The sequence below is a fragment of the Staurois parvus genome, unplaced genomic scaffold (genome assembly GCF_062004578.1).
Source record: "Staurois parvus isolate SC_StPar_1 unplaced genomic scaffold, SC_StPar_1.0 ptg000264l, whole genome shotgun sequence".
Taxonomy (NCBI): Eukaryota; Metazoa; Chordata; class Amphibia; order Anura; family Ranidae; genus Staurois; species Staurois parvus.
In genome coordinates this window covers 9,298,550-9,324,750 of record NW_028318060.1, presented here as the reverse complement: position 1 = coordinate 9,324,750, position 26,201 = coordinate 9,298,550, and the positions used below count along the sequence as shown (strand labels likewise).

General features: G+C 41.9%; 1 protein-coding gene and 3 long non-coding RNA genes across 4 annotated transcripts in view; 2 read left to right on the top strand and 2 right to left on the bottom strand.

Moving 5' to 3' along the window:
- On the bottom strand, positions 1-25,688 carry LOC149459298 (uncharacterized). The gene is made up of 3 exons (XR_016313308.1): positions 25,635-25,688; positions 9,535-9,593; positions 1-110 (listed from the first exon to the last, which is right to left on the bottom strand). It is a non-coding gene; the product is annotated as an uncharacterized LOC149459298 (long non-coding RNA).
- On the bottom strand, positions 1,626-2,102 carry LOC149459300 (uncharacterized). The gene is made up of 2 exons (XR_016313300.1): positions 2,005-2,102; positions 1,626-1,899 (listed from the first exon to the last, which is right to left on the bottom strand). It is a non-coding gene; the product is annotated as an uncharacterized LOC149459300 (long non-coding RNA).
- On the top strand, positions 7,249-7,779 carry LOC149459299 (uncharacterized). Its single transcript, XR_016313299.1, has 2 exons — positions 7,249-7,394; positions 7,500-7,779. It is a non-coding gene; the product is annotated as an uncharacterized LOC149459299 (long non-coding RNA).
- The window catches only part of LOC149459297 (cyclic GMP-AMP synthase-like), an 88,996-nt gene continuing 81,500 nt past the window's right edge, over positions 18,706-26,201 (top strand). The window contains exon 1 of the mRNA XM_089681380.1: positions 18,706-19,395. Coding sequence (XP_089537506.1) covers positions 18,706-19,395 — 690 coding nt within the window. The remainder of the gene's footprint in view (positions 19,396-26,201) is intronic.

Here is a 26,201-nt window from a genome sequence, read left to right as displayed (position 1 = left end):
GTAAACAAAGATGGTGGCTGGAAGAGATAGATAGCTGGAGAGTATGAACGGACTTTATAGGTCCAGGTAACACTCGTTACTGGTTGAATATCCGGTTCGAACGCCATTTTCTTGAAGACCAAGCAGCCGGGCCCACAAAAAAGTGAATAAGGCGATTCAGTCAACAGGAAATTAAAGACAAAACATGATACAACTTGCCATTCATCAATAGTAAACAAATTATTGAGTATTTTTCTAACACAAAAATATATATATATAAAAATAAAAAAACTTTTTAATACAAGAATAGCAAATAACAATGGCTAAAATAAATATAAGAAAAATACAAACCATATAAATAAAAACGCCCACTAGTGACATATTATGAAAATCATTTTTTTCATTTTTTCATTTTCCTAAAAATTATGACAAAAAAAATACAACTTCAAAAAACTCGCCATGCCTCTTATGAAGTACGTCGGACTGTCTACTCTGCAAAAAGGGGTCATTTGGGGATATCTGTACTGTTCTGACATTCTTGGACCTCAAGAAATTAGATTGGTCGTCAGTACTTCAGGATTGATCAATATTCAGATCTATACCATAGTTTGTGAACTCTATAACTTTCCTACAAACTAAATAATACATCCTAATTTGGGTTATTTTCACCAAAGACATGTAGTAGAATACATCTTGGCCTATATTTATGAAGAACAATTATTTATTTGTAAACTTTTGAAACAAAGAAAAACGTGTTTTTTTTTCAAAATGTTTGGTCTTTTTTTGTTAATTTAGCAAAAAATAAAACCCCCAGTGGTGATTAAATACCACCAAAAGAAAGCTCTAGTTGTGTGAAGAAAATGATAAAATTTTAGTTTGGGTACAATGTTGTATGACCGCGTAATTGTCATTCAAAGTGTGAGAGTGCTGAAACGTGAAAAATGGCCTGGGCAGGAAGGTGTAAAATTGCACGGTATTGAAATGGTTAAAGCATCTGATCACACCAAGATCCGTATGATCAGATGGTTTCCCAATTTAAAAATGGTGCTGTTAATATCCGGAGAAACGGAAATGATGAAATGCTCGTAACTTCCGGTTTCTTAGACCTGAGATTGGGGAGGAGGTTCACCTTCCAGCAGGACAACAACCCTAAACATACAGTCATAGTTCCAATGAATGCTTTAGATCAAAGCATATTCATGTGTTAGAATGGCCCAGTCAAAGCCCAGACCTAAATCCAATTGAGAATCTGTGGCAAGACTTGAAAATTGCTGTTCACAGATGCTCTCCATCCAATCTGACAGAGTTTAAGCTATTTTGCCAAGAAGAATGGGCAAAAATGTCGCACTCTAGATGTGCAAAGCTGGAAGAGACCTACCTAAAAAAGTGGTTCTACAAAGTATTGACTCGGGGGGCTGAATACAAATGCATGCCACACTTTTCACATATTTATTTGTTAAAAATTTTGAAAAACATTTATCATTTTCCTTCCACTTCACAATTGTGCCACTTTGTTTTGGTCTAGAAATTCTGAAGGACCCTCTACACACTGGTATATACTAAACAATATGATAGTGTGACAAGAACACACCTATCTGAAAAAAGAAGGTTTCTAAAAGATCCACGCGGAGTAGTATGAATTCAAATGAATTTAACAATACTTTATTTGATCACATAGATCATGGGGAGGTTAAACATGAGCACGGTGTACATATGAAAAAAATAAAATCATGTTTAAAAACACTTAGCGTCTTCAATTAAGGGTCATCTTAGCCAACAGAGCATCATATAAGGCAGAGTAGTGTAATGATGGAGTAGTTATCCTGGATTTCCGTAGGTTTCCTGCTTAATATTTGTGTGAACCGTATATTCAGTGGGTGTGTTCCCAGTATATATCAGGGACCTCCTGGAATGTACAAGCTGGAACACAAAAATACATGGTATGTATCTAGCAATATGGAAACCAAATCACATCCAAAATTTACCAGGCCTCCCTCCACAGTAGTCAATAGATGCTGCTGTTACCTTCTCAGAGGTGAGACTATCATACCCGCCTCTCAAATGTAAGGACTTCCTGGATAGCCACCCCAAATGGAACAAGGTCCACAGTACCAAATGATTCATCAATGAGGATCAAGAAGACTCCTGTCGACTTGAACTAAGATCAGGTCCTTGATGCTTTTCCAAAAATGCATATGGGGGTGAGGGACCAGGTATACACGATGCGTGGATTTCAAACACATATAGTGTGTATATAGCGTATAGCAGGCCGTAGATACCTGAATTCAATATACCCAGTAAAGGGTTTCCAAAAATTGCTCAATTTGAGAAGGTTATTTGCGGTTTTATAAGGATGTGGCTATGTCACAGCAAAAAAATACCTGAATAGGATAGCGTATGTATATATATATATATATATGTAAATTCTCCTCCTTAGAGGATTTTCCAAAAAATTCCCCGAGTATACAGGGTAAATTAGGCCCATACAGCATGCCCTATGAACACCATGTAGGCTCTGTAAATCTCAACAGCCGTAAGCTTTTAAATAACTTGCCACCGGTGGAAGATATATTTCCCTGAGGGATTGCCGTTTGCGAACCGCTGTGATAATAGCCCACTGGTAGTTCTCAAGGGGTCTTGGGCCTACCTAGCAGGGAGCTGTGACACCGCCGTTCCTTCCCGCCTCGTGGGCGCCGCACCCTGTGAAGACGCCGAGCGTAGTGACGTCAATACGTTGACGCGTTTCGTCCGCCAATCACCGCAGACTTCGTCAGAACTGGGAGGGGACTTCAATCCTTTGCCTTATATGGTGCACTAATTGCATACCAAAGAGTCTCCACCTCGCCATCTTGTGTTGAAAGAATATCACTACATTGGGAATATCCAAAAGTGAATTAAAACATATATCCTGAATTTTAAAATGATTGCTGGATGTGGAAGAGGAGCCTATACTATAGACCAAATCATCTTCCAAGAGAATGATAGACGGGAGATCATTATTAGCATATTTCACTTTCACATAGGGAAACATCAAGACCAAGTACAGCTACCAAGATTTCAAAAACAGTCCTATTGTTCTATATGCTCACCACCTAATTAGAGTAGAAAGAATCGAACAATTAGGTTCATATTTTGTCCACAGAGGCCCATATTTAGTGCATATATAGGGTATCGCAATGTAGATTATAACTCATGATATATGGAGAGTTCAAGGGAATTTATTTCAAAAACACCCCAAAGTTAAGTTCTGTGTTTAGTCCAGATGGGACAAGTGCTCCTAAGGTATAGATCCAGAATTTTTCTTTTTGTAGGAGGACTTTATCAAAATCACCCCGACGAGCCGAAATATTCAGCAGAAAGATCCCTTTTACTTTTAGACCATCTGTTTTGCCCCCGTGTACTTCTTTAAAGTGTTGCGCCAATGGGTTCAATTTTTCTCCCTTTCCTACATTCTTATTTTCATTTCTAATGTCTCTCAGATGTTCACCGATCCTAGTCCTAAGGCTTCTTTTGGTTTTTCCTATATAAATCTTTTTACATGGGCATTCTATCATGTATATCATTTTACTACTAGAACAGTTAATGAAGCTTCGTATTTGAAATATCCTAGAGTTATCATTGTTGAAGAACTGATTAGACTTATGTACAAATGGACAAATCTGACAATGACCACATGGAAACATACCATATACACCAGTCTTCCTAGTTAGCCAGTTTCTCTGTGGTACCCTCTGAAACTCTGATTGTACTAATATATCATTTAGATTCCGAGTTCGTTTTGCCACCATATGGGGGCTCTCTCCTACCACTTTCGCTATCTGCGGATTTTGAATTAGTAAATGCCAATGGGAGTCCAGGGCCTTCTTGACTTCATCCCATTGTTGTCCGAATTTAGTTATGAATCTTACCGGTTGGTTTTCAGTATTCGCAGCTGCCTTTGGTTTTGATTTATTAATTAGTTCCTCTCTTGATTTACCGAGGGCTCTTCTTTTTGCTCTTCTTAGGGTTCTATGTGAATAGCCCCTCTCTCTGAACCTTTTGTAGAGCTGGATGGATTCATGTCTATATTCTAATTCTTCTGTACAGTTTCTTTTTATTCTCTGGAACTGACCAATAGGGATTCCCTGTTTTAGACTCTTTGGATGGTAGCTATTAGCATGTAAAAGTGTATTGGCCGCTGTTTCCTTTCTAAATGTTTTAGTGACCAGTTTATTTTTGTGGACAGAGATTGACAAATCCAAAAATGTTATCACCTCTCTATCCACTGTATACGTAAGTTTGATATTTCTATCATTCTTGTTCAAAAATTCCATAAAGCTTTTAAGCTCACCCATACCTCCATCCCATACCATTAGGACATCATCAATGTATCGCAACCAGGTTATTGCATATTGTTTATAGGGAGTGGAGGGATATACTAGCTCCTCTTCCCACAAACCTAGATGTAAACATGCGAATGCCGGGGCCCAGGGTGCTCCCATGGAGGTACCACATATTTGCTGATAGAAGAAGCCCAGAAACTGAAAACAGTTATGGGTCAGCATAAACTCAAGCAAATCCAATATAAATTCATTTTGGGCCTCCATTTCAGGAAAATATATCTCCAGAAAGTGGGCCACCGCTTTTTGTCCCCAAACGTGTGGGATGGAGGTATAGAGTGATTCCACATCGATGCCCACCAGGAGTGCACCTTCTGGTACTTTTACATTTAGAATCTTTTTAAAAAGATTCTAAATGTAAAAGTACCAGAAGGTGCACTCCTGGTGGGCATCGATGTGGAATCACTCTATACCTCCATCCCACACGTTTGGGGACAAAAAGCGGTGGCCCACTTTCTGGAGATATATTTTCCTGAAATGGAGGCCCAAAATGAATTTATATTGGATTTGCTTGAGTTTATGCTGACCCATAACTGTTTTCAGTTTCTGGGCTTCTTCTATCAGCAAATATGTGGTACCTCCATGGGAGCACCCTGGGCCCCGGCATTCGCATGTTTACATCTAGGTTTGTGGGAAGAGGAGCTAGTATATCCCTCCACTCCCTATAAACAATATGCAATAACCTGGTTGCGATACATTGATGATGTCCTAATGGTATGGGATGGAGGTATGGATGAGCTTAAAAGCTTTATGGAATTTTTGAACAAGAATGATAGAAATATCAAACTTACATATACAGTGGATAGAGAGGTGATAACATTTTTGGATTTGTCAATCTCTGTCCACAAAAATAAACTGGTCACTAAAACATTTAGAAAGGAAACAGCGGCCAATACACTTTTACATGCTAATAGCTACCATCCAAAGAGTCTAAAACAGGGAATCCCTATTGGTCAGTTCCAGAGAATAAAAAGAAACTGTACAGAAGAATTAGAATATAGACATGAATCCATCCAGCTCTACAAAAGGTTCAGAGAGAGGGGCTATTCACATAGAACCCTAAGAAGAGCAAAAAGAAGAGCCCTCGGTAAATCAAGAGAGGAACTAATTAATAAATCAAAACCAAAGGCAGCTGCGAATACTGAAAACCAACCGGTAAGATTCATAACTAAATTCGGACAACAATGGGATGAAGTCAAGAAGGCCCTGGACTCCCATTGGCATTTACTAATTCAAAATCCGCAGATAGCGAGAGTGGTAGGAGAGAGCCCCCATATGGTGGCAAAACGAACTCGGAATCTAAATGATATATTAGTACAATCAGAGTTTCAGAGGGTACCACAGAGAAACTGGCTAACTAGGAAGACTGGTGTATATGGTATGTTTCCATGTGGTCATTGTCAGATTTGTCCATTTGTACATAAGTCTAATCAGTTCTTCAACAATGATAACTCTAGGATATTTCAAATACGAAGCTTCATTAACTATTCTAGTAGTAAAATGATATACATGATAGAATGCCCATGTAAAAAGATTTATATAGGAAAAACCAAAAGAAGCCTTAGGACTAGGATCGGTGAACATCTGAGAGACATTAGAAATGAAAATAAGAATGTAGGAAAGGGAGAAAAATTGAACCCATTGGCGCAACACTTTAAAGAAGTACACGGGGGCAAAACAGATGGTCTAAAAGTAAAAGGGATCTTTCTGCTGAATATTTCGGCTCGTCGGGGTGATTTTGATAAAGTCCTCCTACAAAAAGAAAAATTCTGGATCTATACCTTAGGAGCACTTGTCCCATCTGGACTAAACACAGAACTTAACTTTGGGGTGTTTTTGAAATAAATTCCCTTGAACTCTCCATATATCATGAGTTATAATCTACATTGCGATACCCTATATATGCACTAAATATGGGCCTCTGTGGACAAAATATGAACCTAATTGTTCGATTCTTTCTACTCTAATTAGGTGGTGAGCATATAGAACAATAGGACTGTTTTTGAAATCTTGGTAGCTGTACTTGGTCTTGATGTTTCCCTATGTGAAAGTGAAATATGCTAATAATGATCTCCCGTCTATCATTCTCTTGGAAGATGATTTGGTCTATAGTATAGGCTCCTCTTCCACATCCAGCAATCATTTTAAAATTCAGGATATATGTTTTAATTCACTTTTGGATATTCCCAATGTAGTGATATTCTTTCAACACAAGATGGCGAGGTGGAGACTCTTTGGTATGCAATTAGTGCACCATATAAGGCAAAGGATTGAAGTCCCCTCCCAGTTCTGACGAAGTCTGCGGTGATTGGCGGACGAAACGCGTCAACGTATTGACGTCACTACGCTCGGCGTCTTCACAGGGTGCGGCGCCCACGAGGCGGGAAGGAACGGCGGTGTCACAGCTCCCTGCTAGGTAGGCCCAAGACCCCTTGAGAACTACCAGTGGGCTATTATCACAGCGGTTCGCAAACGGCAATCCCTCAGGGAAATATATCTTCCACCGGTGGCAAGTTATTTAAAAGCTTACGGCTGTTGAGATTTACAGAGCCTACATGGTGTTCATAGGGCATGCTGTATGGGCCTAATTTACCCTGTATACTCGGGGAATTTTTTGGAAAATCCTCTAAGGAGGAGAATTTACATATATATATATATATACATACGCTATCCTATTCAGGTATTTTTTTGCTGTGACATAGCCACATCCTTATAAAACCGCAAATAACCTTCTCAAATTGAGCAATTTTTGGAAACCCTTTACTGGGTATATTGAATTCAGGTATCTACGGCCTGCTATACGCTATATACACACTATATGTGTTTGAAATCCACGCATCGTGTATACCTGGTCCCTCACCCCCATATGCATTTTTGGAAAAGCATCAAGGACCTGATCTTAGTTCAAGTCGACAGGAGTCTTCTTGATCCTCATTGATGAATCATTTGGTACTGTGGACCTTGTTCCATTTGGGGTGGCTATCCAGGAAGTCCTTACATTTGAGAGGCGGGTATGATAGTCTCACCTCTGAGAAGGTAACAGCAGCATCTATTGACTACTGTGGAGGGAGGCCTGGTAAATTTTGGATGTGATTTGGTTTCCATATTGCTAGATACATACCATGTATTTTTGTGTTCCAGCTTGTACATTCCAGGAGGTCCCTGATATATACTGGGAACACACCCACTGAATATACGGTTCACACAAATATTAAGCAGGAAACCTACGGAAATCCAGGATAACTACTCCATCATTACACTACTCTGCCTTATATGATGCTCTGTTGGCTAAGATGACCCTTAATTGAAGACGCTAAGTGTTTTTAAACATGATTTTATTTTTTTCATATGTACACCGTGCTCATGTTTAACCTCCCCATGATCTATGTGATCAAATAAAGTATTGTTAAATTCATTTGAATTCATACTACTCCGCGTGGATCTTTTAGAAACCTTCTTTTTTCAGATAGGTGTGTTCTTGTCACACTATCATATTGTTTAGTATGCTGTCCCCTGGGTTTATGTATCCACACTTGTACAAGTGAGTCGGAGAGGTGCTTATGACACTAACAATCAGTGTCATTTTTGGTGGCTTGCTTTTGCTTTATTGTTGTGATACACTGGTATATACCCTTTCAAGCAGACTATGCAATAAATAGGGATATTTAGTTCACACATATTGCAATACACGCTTAAGCTGGCCAACTGTGTCAAAGTCATCCCTCTATGGCCAGTCCTACTCTTCTCTGCCTACGCAAGTGCTACTGTGGACACAATGCTAGCATAGGGGAAAAGACACAATGGGGAGAGCTACAAGGGTCAGGTCTGGCTACTGACCCAACAAGTTTGCTTGAAAGGGTATATACCAGTGTGCAGAGGGTCCTTCAGAATTTCTAGAGTTAATGTGGTTACACCCCTTTAGCACCTGATGGATAAATGCATGCACTAGCTGTATGGATTTGAGCACAGGGATCTCTTGTTTGTTACTTTGTTTTGGTCTATCACATCAAATCCCAATACAATACATTATCATTTTTGGTTGTAACATGACAAAATGTGGAAAATTTCAAGGGGTATGAATACTTTCTCAAGGCACTGTATGTACCAGCAGAGAACATGGGCACAGTGGTGTACTTAGGTTTTGTGCTGCCCTAGGTAACATTGGATGCCCCTCCCCGATGGAGAGAGCCTGACACCAACCAACACTAGCCCCCCCCAACCCCATCCACAGAGAGAGCCTGACAGCGACCCACAACACCCTTGCCCCATCCCCACCCACACCAGAGAGAGCCTTCCACTGACACCCCCCCCCCCAGCGAAAGAGAGAGACACTCACCTTCACAGCTCTGGACACCCCCATGAATGACAATCCGGCTCTGCATACATCATCAAGCAGCCTGCAGTCTCTCTCAGATCCCACCTGGTCCCAATGCCGCATATGTCCCTTCTTCCAGGGGGCAGTGCTGGCCCCCTAAAAAATTCTGCCCTAGGCAAATGCCTTGTTTGCCTTGTGGTAAATATGCCCCTGCATGGACATATGATGAATCGGGTCTGTGGACCAACATGACCGCAGTTCATTCTTTTTTGTAATGCCCATGTTAAAGACTAGGCCCAAAAAAGTTTTAAATTCAGAAACTGTGATAGATTTCCATGCAAATTGTCTGGCGAGAGCTGAATTTCGGTGGGCGGCAATGTATTGCTGTGCTCATAAATTGCTTTGGCCCACAGTCAATTGATACAAATCTTCTGTGAAAACCAGCGGAGTGGCTAAACGCTAGTGCTGGCAGCAAACGGGGTGATCCTACTAACACCGAATTTTTGGGGACACTATATAAAGGAGGCACTAGTATAGTTCTGTTTGTGATCAATATGTCAATATATTGACCTGTACAAACACTATGCTAGTAATGACGGTGATCTGCGACCTATAGCGTGAGTGCGATAGTGTGCGGGCAATCTAACGCTAGCTCACCCTGGCTGGGAGGGGAGCTTACTGACCATGACATCTCATATTGCTAGTGGCAGTAATACAGTGATTAGTGAAAGATTCTATATACTGACACTGTACTAATGGCACTGGCTGGGTGACAGGGTGATGAAAGGGTTAATAGGGGCAATCAAAGGGTTAAATGTGCTAATCTAACTTGTGTGTGTAAAATGTAGGGCTTTTACTCACAGTGCGGCGTTCTCTCTCATCTCTCTGGACCAACAAGGAGGCAGTGGGGGGCACACAATCTGAAATAGAAAGCGACATAAGGTTACGACACTTTTCCCAGAGCCACATTGCGGGTAGGCGGTCGGCAAATAGTTAGAAAAAAATTCTCAATACAGTTTTTTTTATCTTGTTTTTACATTTTTTTTTAATACTTTTATCAAAGTAGTACAATGTTACCATAGTAATATTGTACTACTCTGGGGGGGGGGTGATCAGGGATTTTTATTTTTTTACACTTCACTTTGCAGGAGGAAATAAAGATTATTGCTCTGCAATGCAAAGCTTGCTTTGAACTGTCATGAATGAGTTAGGTTCATGACAGTTCAAGATACTAGTCATCTGTGATTGGCTAGAGCTGGTCACATGGTACAGGGTGCTATGAATGGTCCCTTGTATCATGTGGGAGATGTGGACCAATCACAGCTCACCAGGAAGATAAGCAGAACTGTTATGAATCAGACTGATTCATAACAGCTTTGCTAACATTGTGATCATGTGATTGCATAGTGATCTTTATTCCACTGTGTCCACCAGTCGTGGGTGGGGAGCGCTGCACACCTAGTTGTATGCGCAGCATCCCCCTGTGTTAGTATAGCCAGAGCGACGTATTCATCCGTCGCTTTGCCTGTAGCTTCCGCCCGTCTGCAGTACATTGCAGGTGGGTGGTAAGCAGTTAATGCTAGTTAGGTGTATAGTCAGAATTCTACTTTAAGATAATATCCAAACATTTATTTGGGTAATCACATCACAGAGGTAAGGTGCAACGTTTCAGGGCCACACAGGACCCCTTCACAAGGCATGTCTGACAAAGGGGCCCTGTGTCATCCTGAAGCATTGCACCTTACCACTGTGATGTGATTACCTGAGTAAATGTTTGAACAATTGTTAACCACTTGGAAGGTTTTAACCCCTTCATGACCACAGTGACATGACACTGCACTACTTTAACTGGTAATTGTGCTGTCATGCAACACTGTACGGAAATGAAAGTTATATAATTGTTGTCACACAAATAGAGCTTTCTTTTGGTGGTATTTGATCACTGGGATTTTAATGTTTTGCGATATAAACAAAAAAAATATTTTCTATTTTCTGTTGTAAAAAATAACCAAAAAAAATCCAATATCTTCATAAATTTAGGCCAAAATGTATTCTGCTACATGTCTTTGGTAAAAAAAAATCCCAATACGTGTATTGGTTTGTGCGAAAGTTATAGTGTCTACAGACCAGGGGTGGACTGACCATTTGGAAACTCGGGCAATGCCTGAGGGCCCGGGGTCAGTAGAGGGCACCATGAGATGCCCCTGGTACCTTTTTCATAGGCTTTTTTTGAGTTTGGGCAAGGACACAGGGGCCCCATGATCCCCTATTGGCCGGGGGCCCCATGAGTTGTCAGTCCGCCCCTGCTACAGACTATGGTATATATACTGGAATTTACGCAGCTACAGACGTTATACTGTAATGGTGGTGATCAGCGACTTATAGTGTGACTGTGAGACACTATCTGGGAACATTGTTAACTGACACTGACATTGCTAGTGACACTAACACAGTGATTAGTGATAATACAGTACATTGACACTGTACTAATGACACTGTCTGGGAAGGGGTTAACATCTAGGGCAGCCCTCAGCGCTCGCATTGGATTACGGGTGTGTGGGAGGGGTGGCAGTGGGGGCGGTGACAAGCAGCAATCTCCTGTATGGCTTTCAATGAAGCAGCTGAAAGCCACAGGAGGGAGAGGGAGGGAGGGAAAGGGGGAGATGTGGCTTCCAACTGCTTCACTGAAAGCCATACAGGAGGTCACTGCTTGTCACCGCTGCACAGATCATACCTCATCCTTCCGTTTCTTTCCTGGCCTCCACCAGCTCCTCCCCCTATCCACCACACCTATAGGAGACTGGGCACTGAGGAGCACACAGGAGGGCCAGGAAAGAAATGGAACAATCAGGTATGATCTGTACAGCAGTGACAAGCAGCAATCTCCTGTATGGCTTTCAATAAAATAGCTGGAAGCCAATTCTCCTCCTCTCCCTCCCGTGGCTTTCAGCTGCTTCATTGAAGAAGGAGGGAGGAGAAGGAAAGAGAGGCTGGATCTGCTGTGCCTCCCCCTGTGACCGCCCACACTCCAGTCCATGCAGCTTCAGAGGATGCGTAGGCAGGAAATTGAACACAGAGCAGCCAACAGCTCTGATGCTTCTAAATGAGCATGTGAGTCTGACCGATCTTCCTTCTTTTCTTACACCCATCCCTTCCTTCCTTCCTTCCTTCCACCCACCCCTTCCTTTCTTCCACCCACCCTCCCTTCCTTCCATCCTTCCACCCTCCCTTCCTTTCATCCACCCTTCCCTCCACCTACCCTTCCCTTCCTTCCTTCCTTCCACCAGCCCTTTCCTTCCTTCCTTCCACCCCTCTCTTTCTTCCACCCACCTCTTCTTTCCTTCCTTCCTTCCTTCCTTCCTTCCTTCCTTCCTTCCTTCCTTCCTTCCACCAACCCCTTCCTTCATTCCTTCCACCCCTCCTTTCCCGCCTTCCACCCACCCTTCCTTCCTTCCTTCCTTCCTTCCTTCCTTCCTTCCTTCCTTCCTTCCTTCCTTCCTTCCTCCAAGCCCTTTCTTCCTTCCTTCCACCCATTACTTCCCTCCTTCCACCCACCCTTCCTTCCTTCCACCCCTTACTTCCACCCACCCCTTCCTTTCTTCCTTCCACCCCTCCCTTTCTTTTACCCTTCCTTCCTTCCTTCCTTCCTTCCTTCCTTCCACCAACCCCTTCCTTCCACCCACCCCTTCCTTCCCTCCGATCCTTCCTTCCACCCCTCCCTCCCTTCCTTCCACTCACCCACCCCTTCCTTCCTTCTACCTACCATTCCTTCCTTCCACCCACCCATCCCTTCCCTCTGATCCTTCCTTCTACCCCTCCCTTACACCCACCCACCCCTTCCTTCCTTCTACCTACCCTTCCTTCCTTCCTTCCTTCCTTCCACCCACCCCTCCCTTCCCTCCGATCCTTCTTTGCACGCCTCCCTTCCCTCCTAACACCCACTCCTTCTTTCCACCTCTTCCTTCCTTTCACTCCTCCCTTCCTTCCACCCTCCCTTCCTTCCTTCCACCCTCCTTTCCTTCTTTCCACCCCTCCCTTCCACCTCTACTTTCATTCCTTCCAGCCTTCCCTTCCTTTGTTCCTTCCTTTCACCCACCCCGCCCTTCCTTCTCTTCCTTCCCTCCCTTTCTTCCTTTCCTCCCTCCCTTCCACTCCTCCCATCCTTCCTTCCTTCCTTCCACCCCTCCCTCCCTTCCCTCCACCCCTCCCTTCCCTCTGATCTTTCCTTGCACCCCTCCCTTACACCAACCCCTCCCTTCCTTACATCCACCCCTTCCTTCCACCCCTCCCTTCCTTCATTCCTTCCTTCCACCCACCCCTCTCTTCCCTCTGATCCTTCCTTCCAACCCTCCCTTCCTTCCTTACACCAACCCATCCCTTCCTTCCTTCCTTCCTTCCTTCCTTCCTTCCACCCCTTTCTCCCTTTCTTCCACCCCTCCCTCCCTCCCTCCCTTTCTCCCTTCCTTCCTTCCACCCCTCCCTTCCTTCAATTTCCTTTCCTCATTCCTTCACTTCTTTTCCTTCATACTGCATAAAACATTTAACAGTGCCATTTAATGAGATAATTTATGAAGGCATCTTTAGGGGTGGAATTAGGGATGGGGCAGGTTTGTGGTTTGGTGGGGCAACTGGTGGCGAGTAACTATTAAGTCCTTGGTAGTAACTCAGGACTTGAAATTTTGAGCCCTGATCTAGGGGCAATCAAGGTGTTAAATATGTGCTTAATAAATATAATGTGTGTGATGTGTGCTGTTTTTACTTTTCTATCTGGCTGTTTTTTTCTCCCTGCTTTGCAGGGGAAAGAAACATCTAGATCACTGATCCGTGTACAGAATCAGCAAAACAGGAAGAGCCCCCCCAGCGTACAGGTACAAGGTCTGGCAGGGCTGTGGCGCTTGCTCGCAGTATAACTGCTGCGGGCGGGCAAGAAGTAGTTAAAGATTCGTGGTGTGCTAGTGATAGCCCCAAGAGGTCGTGGTATGTATACTTGGACTTATAATATTACCAGTTTTCAGCTGGTAATCATTACAGCATCTGTTATTTCTGCCACCTCCAGGGACATGTGCAATAGGAATATGATACATATTCCTTTCACTTCCTGTTATATAACCACAATTGGAAGTAGGAGGAAACCCCTCCAGAAGTGAAAGAATCCATGGTTGTCACCAGAACTAGTGTCCCCATTAGAAGATTTCCCCTCTTTTCCTGTTTTGGTGACAACCCACACTTTGGGAATTTGTTTCATTTTCACTCTCGGTGACATGGGTAAATAGGGAAATCTCCCTAATGGAGCAAGTGACAGAGTTAGTTTTGTTTATCTGTATAATAAAGGAGGAGAGGGGAGGGGATGAGTCTTCTAGCTAATCAGCAATAAGAGAAGTAGAGATTAGTTCAGAGCCTGGCAGGGGACAGACATGGGAGACCAGGAAAGGAGCCTGACACCCGCCCCAAACAGCCCAGGAGCAGAGGAAGGGCAGCCCCTAAGAGCAATGAAGAATCAGGCAATTGCTACATCCCAAATGAGATCAATGGGACTGCCTGCACAGGGATGCATGGAACACCTGTAAACACAGCCTTTCAGGGGCATATGTGGCACATGCTGTAGTATGCCCTGTGTGAACTAGGCCTTACTATGTTTTTTGTTATTTAAATTTATTTATTTTTTATTTTTTTACAATTTTCTTTTTTAATATTTTGTACTTTTGTGGGGGGGGGGGGGTCTTTGGTGAGATATCAGAGCTCAAAACAGACCTTTGATGTCTCTTATGAGACAATGAAATGGACTAAAGACAGTCCCTTTCTCTGCAGAATTAGCTGCATTGTAAACGAATGAATAGGATTCTGTATAGAGACTCCTATTCATTCACAAACTGAAGCATAGCAAACACTGTTTACTATGCTTCAGTGATGAATGAACACAGGAGAGATCAGTACTGATTGCTCACTGTCTCCATTCAAGGAAAGGAAGGGGGCTGGGAAATACATGTTTAGCAACCCCTCCCCCCCTCCCCAATGCTTTCCATCCTGACAGCTTCTCTTTCTCACCAAGCAGCAGCTGCAGCTGGGAAGGGGAGGATGGAATGCCCACCAGCAGCATAGCGGGATGGATGCTAAGGAATCGGTGAAGTAAGGGGCATTGCTAGTTGGGTGACGGGGAGGTATGTAAATATTTTTAAAGGCTCTGTGGCTGCCCTGCAGTACCTGAGTCACTAAGCTCACACTGTCTGCATTTGGGGTCGTGCACCTACAGCCACACTGATGTCAGATTAGGAGCAGCTGCTGTTCCCGTGCAGTCATTGCATCCCAATTGACATGAATAGGACTGTCTGCATGGGGATGCAAGGAAAACACAGGTGCAGTGGGAAAAATAATTATTTGATCCCCTGAAGATTTTGTAAGTTTGCCCACTTACAAAGAAATGAAGGGTCTATAATTTATATCATAGATGTATTTTAAATGATAGAGACATTATATCAACTAAAAAAAAATAGAAAAAAACACATGATACAAATGTTATAAATTGAGTTGCAGTTCATTGAGTAAAATAAGTATTTGATCCCCAAGCAAAACATGCCTTAGTACTTGGTGAAGAAACCCTTGTTGGCAAGCAAAGAGTTAAGACGTTTCTTGTAGTTGGTTACCAGGTTTGCACACTTCTCAGGAGGGATTTTGGTCCAGTCTTCTTTACAGATCTTCTCTAAATCTTTAAGGTTTCTTGGCTGTCGCTTGGCAACTCGAAGTTTTAGCTCCCTCCATAAATTTTCTATAGGATTAAGATCTGGAGACTGACTAGGCCACTCCATGACCTTAACCCCTTCATGCCTAAGGGCAAAACAAATCTAAATGCCTAAGCAATTTTGCAACATTAGTGAAACCGTACATATCATCACAACTACTTTGTACATCCAATTGAACTATACCGCGTTTCAGGACAAATTGGGCTTTCATTTGGTGGTAAATGGTAATGGATATCTCCTGATTTTTTTTTTTTATTATCAAAGGAAAACTGGCCCAAAATAGTAAAAAAAAAATCTTTTTTTTTATTTAGCTGTGTGTTTCTTGTTACTACCATGAAGCAATAGTGCGCATTTTGTTTTTGTCTTTTTTTTTTTTTACCTAAAACACACTGACACTAACTGACACTGATACCAATTTTTTAAAAAAAATCTTGAGCTTTGACCCTGACCTTTTGACCTTGACCCTGACCTTGACCCAAACACTAACCCTGGCACTGAACTAGATCAAACCTTGATCTAGGTATTTTTTCTTTTTCTTTTTTTTTTTTTTTTTTAATTATTTATTTATCTTTTTTTTTTTTTTTTAACAAACTTTTTTTTCTCTCTATGCCAGGAGTTAGAGAGATACAATGTATCTCTCTTCTCCATTCATAGAGAGAGAAAAAAACAAGGGGGCCGGGCTGCACAGTGACTGATCACTGTGATAGCCAATCAGAGGCTATCACAGCGATCATGTGACCCGGAATCGGATCGATCGTTAGAACGGGACCCGGGGCTCTCAGTGACACCATGGTCTTTGTGCTGGGAGCGCACAGTGCAGCGCGCTCCCAGCACAAAGACAGGTATGCAAATATGTGGCCCCATGGGAAAAAAGCCAAGTTCCGTGAGGCCGCATATTTGTGACGTCGGCGTCAAGGGTTACTGTGCTTCTTCTTGAGTCACTCAAGCGGTATGTTTTAAGTCATTGGAAGACCCATCCACGACCCATCTTCAGTGTTCTGGCTGAAGACACAGCGGATCACCGATCAGCAGAAAGAGCCGATGACGTCGGCTTTGTCATGTGATCAGCTGTATCCAATCACAGCTGATCGCATGTAAATAAGGAAATGCCTCTGAGGAATGCCGGTTATCGGCATTCCTCAGAGGGGACATCTACACTGATCATCAGGGCACTGATGATTAGTGCCCTGATGATCAGTGTACCTCCATCAGTGCCACATGTCAGTGCCCATTAATGCCACCTGTCAGTGCCCATCAGTGCCCATCCGAGCTGCCTTTCAGTGCCAACTATCAGTACCAGTCCGTGCCACCTATCAGTGCAAGTCAGTGCTGCCTATGAGTACTGCCAATCAATGCCGCCTATCAGTGCCACCTATCAGTGCTAGTTAGTGCCATCTATCAGTGCCAGTCAGTGCTGACTAATAGTTCCAGTCAGTGCCACTTAACAGTGCCAGTCAGTGCCGCCTATCAGTGCCATATATGAGTATTGCCTTTCAGTGCCCATTAGTGATGTCTGTCAATGCCCACCAGTGATGCCTGTCAATACCCATCAATGACACCTACCAGTGCCTCCTCATCAATGCCACCTATCAGTGCCCAGCAGTGCAGGCTATCAGTGCCCATCACTGCAGCCTGATTAGCGCACATCAGCGAAGGAGAAATATTACTCATTTACAAAATTATATAACAGAAACTAAGAAAAAACTTTTTTCAAAATTTTCAGTTGTTTTTGGTTTGTTTACCAAAAAATAAAACCCCAGAGGTGATTAAATACCACCAAAAGAAAGCTCTATCTATCTCAAAAATGTTATAAAAATGTCATATGGGTACAGTGTTATGACTGCGCAATTGTCATTTAAAGTGCGACAGTGCTGAAAGCTTGAAATTGGCCTGGGCAGGAAGGTGGTGAAAGTGCCCAGTAGGCAAGTGGTTAATACACATAACGAGTTGTCGTTAGGAGCACCTTCTTAAATTGACAGGACTAATCTGTGTACCACATGAGCACATAGCTAGTCTGTGGGACCCAGAATTATTGTTGGTTGGTAGGGGATCAAAAACTTATTTTACTCACTGAACTGCAACTCAGTTTATAACATTTGTATTGTGTTTTTTTCTGGATTTTTGGTTTATATTCTGTCTCTACCATTTAAAATACACCTATGATAAAAAAATTATAGACCCTTAATTTCTTTGTAAGTGGGCAAACTTACAAAATCTGCAGGGGATCAAATAATTATTTTTCCCACTGTAAACACGGCCCTCCACAGGCATACAATTCACTATGTCCCATGTGGACAAAGCCTTAGTAGCAATTAAACAGGAATTTTGGAAGTTATGTTGTGTTTGTGTGCACTAATAATGATTTTAGTGTATGTTTAGTGAAAATACAAATTTGATAAACATTTGCGCAAATATCACGGGGCCTAAAAAATCAGTAGCACGTTGTATTCTATAGATCTATAGGTGCTTTCAGAAAATATATGGTTTCGGGGGGCGGTCTTTTACAAATTCTGAAAGTTGTAAGTGAAAAATGGTAACCTCCAAATTTTTATAGTAAATTGTTTTTATTTACAGATTTGTGCACTTGCAGCTTTCTCCATTTCACAAAAATGCACAATTGTAAATGTACACATATTTGTTTATTAACTCAATACAGTTTTAACTTTTATATCTAGTAGGAATTCAGCAGTAATTTTGGCAGTTTTGCCATGTATGTACCCACTAATAGTGATGTTAGTGTATTTTTAGCAAAGATATTGTTTTGATAAACATTTGTGCAAATATCTCAGGGCCTCAAAAATCAGTAGCACCTTCCTTTTATTCTACTGGTCCTATGTTTCAGAAAATGTATTAATGTATTTTTTTTTTGGGGGGGGGGGGGCCTCTTGCAAACTCTGAAAGTTGTAAGGGTAAAATAAAAAAGCAATGGAAAAATTTCAAAAATGGCCTGGTCACCTGAGTTTAAAATGGAGTGTGCAGGGCCTGGCAGCGCAAGGGTTAAAGGGTAACTTTTGCGGGGAATAAAATAGCATATACATTTGCATCACAAGTTATATTGTAATTGAATGTTATTAAAAATTCACTTCACAACCACTTCTGTAAAATGCAAAGTGTTTTTTCTTTCACTTTCACTCTCAGTGACATGGGTAAATAAGGAAATCTCCCTTACGGGAACAGAGACAGAGTTAGTTTCGTTTATCTGTATAATTAAGGAGGAAAGGGGAAGGGACAAGTCTTCCAGCTCAGCAGCAATAAGAGAAGTAAAGATTACTTCAGAGCCAGGCAGGTGACAGACATGGGAGGCCGTGGAAGGGGCAAGGAGCCTGACACCCATCCCAAACAGCCCAGGGGCAGAGGAAGGGCAGCTCCTAAGAACAATGAAGAGCCAGGTAGGGGTAGGGCAGCCCCCAAGAGCAATGAAGAGCCAGGCAGGGGAAGGGCAGCCACCAAGAGCAATGAAGAGCCAGGCAGGGGAAGGGCAGCCCCCAAGAGCAATGGAGAGCCAGGCAGAGGAAGGGCAGTCCCTAAGAGCAATGGAGAGGTGGGCAGAGGAAGGACAACCAGTAAAAGCAATGAAAAGGTGGGTAGAGGAAGGGCAGCTGCTAGGAGTAATGGAGAGCCGGCCAGTGGAAGGGCAGCCGCTAAGTGCAGTAATGAGCTGGACAGAGGAAAGACCGAAGTTGCTGGAAGAGTTAAGGGACAAAACAGCCCTAAAAAAGAGAGAGCAGAGCAGAAAACAGACTCTGGGGGGAGCAAACCAGCCCGAGCTAAGCCTAAGGACAAGACCAAGCCATTGTCTGTCCACAATGGCAAGGGACTGAAAGCTGTGGTAGAGAGGCTGAAACTGAAAATGGATGACATCTCTAGTGCTGCAACGAAAGTGAACCCGATAGTAGACACCATCATCACTATGGTGTCAAAGAAAGACCCTCTGTTCTTCAACATGGAGTGGATGTCCACTGGGAGCTATTATGAAAAAGTGAAGGTGAGAGAACATACATAACTGGGAAATGCTTTTAATGTTCAGGGAGAGTGCCTGTTATCAGTGCAGCTCTGCCTTACAGTTCATTCTTCTCTGCTGCCAGCATTTATGGATTTTGTTTTATATTTTATGTGTTTCTCTTTATTTTTATAGCATATTTAATGTGTTTTGCTTTATAGAATAGAAAATATGTGATCTTGCAACAGCTTTCAGTGTGTGAAACACATCAGGCTTATGAATGAAAAGTTGATTAACCCCCTTCCCACCCACCTTGGCAACACTTTAACCACTTTCTGCCCGCCTGCATTGCAGACGGGCAGATGCTGTACAGTAGTCAAAGTGACATACCCATGCCCCCCTTCCAGGACCTGCTGATCGGCTGTGTACAATCACAGCCCAGAGCTCTGTGTTGACAATCAGCACAGAGCTTTGCACAGAGAGAACAACTTCTCTGTTTTTTTATCCCTGCAAAGCAGGCATGAGAAACTTAGAGATCTAGAATTAAAGACAGCACATACATTACACATAGTTAGGCACTTTAACCCCTTGATCACCCTAGATGTTAACCCCTTCCCAGCCAGTGTCATTAGTAAAGTGACAGCGTATAGTATTATCACTGATCACTGTATTAATGTCAGTGGCAGTTAGTCAGTTCCCCCCAGCACCAGCACCTGGAAATTGACAGGTCCATTATTTGAGGTGAACACAGTGGTGAATGGTGGTGAGAAACACTACATATTTATCTTGTGAAGCACAAGAAGCGTGACACAGTGGAGAGAGGTGCATGGCATCAGTCTGCAAAAAAACTGTCAATATCTAAAGAGATGTATTATTATTTGAGATGAACATTATTTTCTTGAATAGTTTTTTACAAAAATAGGGTGTTTTATTGTAAAAGGAAGTATAAAACAATATATCAGATACAGAATACAAGATTTGACATGAAAGGTATGGTACAGAACAAATGATCAGGAACAATATATTGTACAACATCCAATGTAGGACAAGAGGAAGGGAAGAGCAAAACAAGCTGCACACAATCATGGAAATCAGTCCAATATTGCCGCAATAGAAGCAGTGTGAGGAAAACCCAGGAGCGAGATGAGCAGAAACCAGATATCCTGGGAAATAGAAAAGGAAAAAAAAGGGGGGGGGGGACGGAAAGAAGGAAAAAGCGGGGAGGGGGAGAGAAAGAAAAGAGAACAAGAAAGAGGGAAAAGGGAGGAAAAGAAGGGTGATGCTACCATAAATCCCCACTACAGAATCCTAGTAGAGAATAATGAGTCACCACAATCCCTTATTGAGACGTCCAGGGGAGCCATACTTTATCATATTTCTATGGACAGCCCCTAAGAGTAATGGAGAGGTGGGCAGAGGAAGGACAACCAGTAAAAGCAATGAAAAGGTGGGTAGAGGAAGGGTATCACAACAATAAAACACAAACAAGCCACCCAGAATGACACGTATGGCTGGTGTCATTAACTTATCTCCGACTCACTTGTATAAGTGTGGATCCATAAACCCAAAAGGTACATACTAAGCAAAATGGTAGTGTAACAAGAACACCCCTACCTGGAAAAAGAAGGTTACTAGGTGATCCATGCGGAGTAATATGAATTCAAAAATATTCCAAACAATACTTTATTTGATCACATAGATCATAAGGAGGTTAAACATGAGCACGGTGTACATATGAAAAAAATAAAATCATGTTAAAAAGCACTAGGCGTCTTCAGTTTAGGGTCATCTTAGCAAATAGAGTACCATAAAGCAGAGTTATATGATGGTGATATAGTTATCCTGGGTTTCCATGGGTTTTCGTCTTGTATTCAAGTGAACCATGTATTCAGCAAATGTGTTCCCAATATATGTCAGGTATCTCCTGGTATGAAAAAGCTGGAACACAGAAATACATAGTATATATATAAAAGTATGAAAACCAAAAAACCAAAACACATCCAAAGTTCACCAGGCCTCCCTCTACAATGGTCAATGGATACTACTATTACCTTCTCAATAGTGAGATTAGCAGGCCAGCTTCTCAAATGTAGGGACTTCCTGGATAGCCACCCCAAGTGAAACAAAGTCCACAGTACCAAATGATTCTGAGGATATATATAGAAAAATAGTGATACATATAAAAATCATGGGCATCAGGTCACCCTGAAAACAAGACACACATAGAGTGGGTATATTACCATAAATGAAGATCAAGAAGACTTCTGTCGACTTGAAATAGGATCAGGTCCTTGATGCTTTTCCAAGATGCATGTGGGGGTGGGGAGCCAGGTAGTCACAATATATAGATTCCAAACACATATACTGTGTATATAGCATATAACAGGCTATGCAGGCCTGAATTTTTATACCCAATAAAGGGTTTCCAAAAATTACTCAAAATGAGAAGGTTATTGCTCCATATACTGTGTATATAGCTTATAACAGGCTATACAGGCCTGAATTTTTATACCCAATAAAGGGTTTCCAAAAATTACTCAAAATGAGAAGGTTATTGCGGTTTCATGAGGATATGGCTATGTCACAGCACAACACCTAGATAGGATAGCGTATATATATATATATGTAGATCGTCCTCAAAAGAGGATTTACAAAAAATTCCCCGAGTATACAGGGTAAATTAGGCCCATATAGCATGCCCTTTTAACACCATAAATGCTCTATAGATCTCAACAGCCGGAAGCTGAATTAACTTGCCACCGGTGGAAGATAAATTTCCCTGAAAGATTGCCGTTTGCGAACCGCTGCAATAGTAGCCTTATGGTAGTTTTCAGAGGGTCAAGGGCCTTACTAGCAGGGAGCTGTGACACCGCCGTTCCTTCCCGCCTCGTGGGCGCCGCACCCAGTGAAGACGCCGAGCGTAGTGACGTCAATACGTTGACGCGTTTCGTCCGCCAATCACCGCAGACTTCGTCAGTTCGTCACAGCTCCCTGCTAGGAAGGCCCTTGACCCTATGAAAACTACCATAAGGCTACTATTGCAGCGGTTCGCAAACGGCAATCTTTCAGGGAAATTTATCTTCCACCGGTGGCAAGTTAATTCAGCTTACGGCTGTTGAGATCTATAGAGCATTTATGGTGTTAAAAGGGCATGCTATATGGGCCTAATTTACCCTGTATACTCGGGGAATTTTTTGTAAATCCTCTTTTGAGGACAATCTACATATATATATATATACGCTATCCTATCTAGGTGTTGTGCTGTGACATAGCCATATCCTCATGAAACCGCAATAACCCTCTCATTTTGAGTAATTTTTGGAAACCCTTTATTGGGTATAAAAATTCAGGCCTGTATAGCCTGTTATAAGCTATATACAAAGTATATGGAGCAATAACCTTCTCATTTTGAGTAATTTTTGGAAACCCTTTATTGGGTATAAAAATTCAGGCCTGCATAGCCTGTTATATGCTATATACACAGTATATGTGTTTGGAATCTATATATTGTGACTACCTGGCTCCCCACCCCCACATGCATCTTGGAAAAGCATCAAGGACCTGATCCTATTTCAAGTCGACAGAAGTCTTCTTGATCTTCATTTATGGTAATATACCCACTCTATGTGTGTCTTGTTTTCAGGGTGACCTGATGCCCATGATTTTTATATGTATCACTATTTTTCTATATATATCCTCAGAATCATTTGGTACTGTGGACTTTGTTTCACTTGGGGTGGCTATCCAGGAAGTCCCTACATTTGAGAAGCTGGCCTGCTAATCTCACTATTGAGAAGGTAATAGTAGTATCCATTGACCATTGTAGAGGGAGGCCTGGTGAACTTTGGATGTGTTTTGGTTTTTTGGTTTTCATACTTTTATATATATACTATGTATTTCTGTGTTCCAGCTTTTTCATACCAGGAGATACCTGACATATATTGGGAACACATTTGCTGAATACATGGTTCACTTGAATACAAGACGAAAACCCATGGAAACCCAGGATAACTATATCACCATCATATAACTCTGCTTTATGGTACTCTATTTGCTAAGATGACCCTAAACTGAAGACGCCTAGTGCTTTTTAACATGATTTTATTTTTTTCATATGTACACCGTGCTCATGTTTAACCTCCTTATGATCTATGTGATCAAATAAAGTATTGTTTGGAATATTTTTGAATTCATATTACTCCGCGTGGATCACCTAGTAACCTTCTTTTTCCAGGTAGGGGTGTTCTTGTCACACTACCATTTTGCTTAGTGGGTAGAGGAAGGGACATGGGCAACTGAAGCCATACATTAATTAGATCAAAAACATCAGACCAAAATAATTCAATTCTAGGACATGTCAAAACATATGTAGAAAGGTACCGGGATGTAACCTACAGCGAGGACAGGTAGGGTCCCACTCATTTGTTCTTGAATTTTAGAAGGTTTATATATATTTTTAACACAGTAGAGGTGAATTTCATTGGTTTGCTTGTTTATATAGGGAAGGTGCAGCAATATACAGTATTTTTGCATAATATTTATTAATTTCAGGCACTTATATAGTGCTGTCAATTTATGCAGTGTTTTACATATATATATTGTACATCAGTCCCTAACCCTCAAGGGGTGTATAATATAAGGTCCCTAACTTACATTCACATACTAGGGCCAATTTAGACAGGAACCAATTCGCCTACCAGCATGTCTTTAGAGTGTGGGAGGAAATGGGAGTACCTGGAGGAAACCCACACAGGCAGAACATGCAAACTCCAGGCAGGTGTTGCTGTGGCTGGGATTTGAACCAACGACCCTAGTGCTGCCGGGTGGAAGTGCTAACCATTTAGCCACTGTGCTGCTACATAATATACTCTCTATCAGTTGTGGGAGAACAATTTTTGCTTGCAGCCACCCTGAATAGTTACTATTGTTTGAACACTATACTATTACAATGTACTACTGAGTATACACATAGAGACATTTTCTAACTGGTACACGTATTTTAATTTAAATTTTTCAGCGTATTGCACATTGAGGCGCGGGATATTACTTTGCATATAATTTTCTATATATTTTTCTGTATATCAATTGGGTATTATGTTGTGTTTTTGTGGATTAAAAGTCATTAAAGTATATTTTTTTCCCAAAAAAATTGCTTGAATAACCACTGCGCAAATACCATGTGATATAAAAAAATTGCAAAAACCCCCATTTTATTCTCTAGGGCCTCTATAAAAAATATATAAGTTTTAAGTAATTTCTGGCAAGAAAACTAGGAGAGAAGTGTCAGAATTAGCCATGTAGGCAAGCGGGTAAAGTTTTCAAGGGACTGAGATTGAGCTCTGCAGTAACTTTTTCAGCAGTTGTTTTCTTATTCTGGGTCACAATCTTGCGCAATGTCCTTTTTTGTCTCTTTTGGTAAGTTGACCATGTTGACCGTGCTTATGCTTATCAGACGAAGATTTCCTAGAAACTGTGTCTGCTGTCATAACATTTGATACCGTAACTCGTGACGTGGCAAATAAATTGTCAACTTCAGTCACAGAGGCACCAGGTAAGTGGGCACCAACAATTTGCCCAATTTGCAGACGCAGTGAATGACAAAAGTGAGGCTTCCCACCAGTTAGCTAGGTGTCTCATCACACAGCAGAAGCAAAAGAATTTTACATCACTTCTGCTTTCAATGCAAAACACATTCACATCTGCAAATCATGTAGTGTTTCAATTTTTTTCATCTAACCCCTGTGTATATATATATGTTTTTATGTGAGTATTTTATGCTACTGTTTGTCCTCCTATTTTGTGCTTTGCATATGCTACTATTTGCCATGAGAAGAGGACCAAGTGTGGTTTGAGGACAGTAGTCCCATGCACCATGAGCTACCCTTATGTGCCATTTTAACATCAGTCTAATAGTGAGGTCATAAGAGAAAGTGAGCGGCCGTTCTTGAGCACATGGTGACTGCATGCTTTGATGGTAGTTAGGAACAGGCTCTCACTTTCATCATGCACTGCAGATTGAATAGTTGGTGAGGTGTCTAGTTTTCAGGGTCTTATGCACTATTTATATCTCCCTATGAGTGGTTTGATCATGTTTTCTACTTTTTTACTTGAAATATACACAGAACACATCTCCTTTTTTGTACTTTTTATATGAATCAACATAAAATGGACATAAACATCAATTGCTGATGAAAGTTCATAAGGAGAATAAAGTGCTCTAAAAAGCATGTGTCTTCCTGGGCCCGGTGGACTTGCATATAAGTGTATAAGCAATGTGCACTCACCAGAAAGCGCATGTAAATGCGCATTAGTAATGATTTGATGTCATCTCATAGTCATCATGGGATGATAGCAGGGATCCTAAGCCTTTCATCTTTGGGTGGATGGATGGGTTCGTCAATATCAGGATTTTCCAGAGTTCCCTTTTATGAGATAGGTGGGTGCAGTCCTCTGTGTCTAGTGGAGGCTCCCTCTCTGGATGTTAGGATCACTGTAAATTAAAAAACTCCTCGTGGGAGTCAAAGCAAAAGGATGCCCATAGTGTAGTAAGTTGGTAAACATTTATTTGCACAAATTCAGGTAAAATGAACAGCAGGGCATGTAAAACCATGTGGACTAACCGTCCAGAGTTAAAAGGTGGCCGCCAGAGCTCCTAGTTGCTCTGGCGGAGTGACGTCAACGGCGTTACTGTCTCCTGCTTACGCGTTTCGTGCACCCGCACGTCGTCTGAGGGGGTGTCAGTAACGCTTAGCCGCGCGCCTTCTATTTATATCCGCGATAGCGCATACATAATTGAACGTGCGTCATCTTGGAGAAGACCAAAAAAGCATGTGCGCCGAAGCGGTTATGCA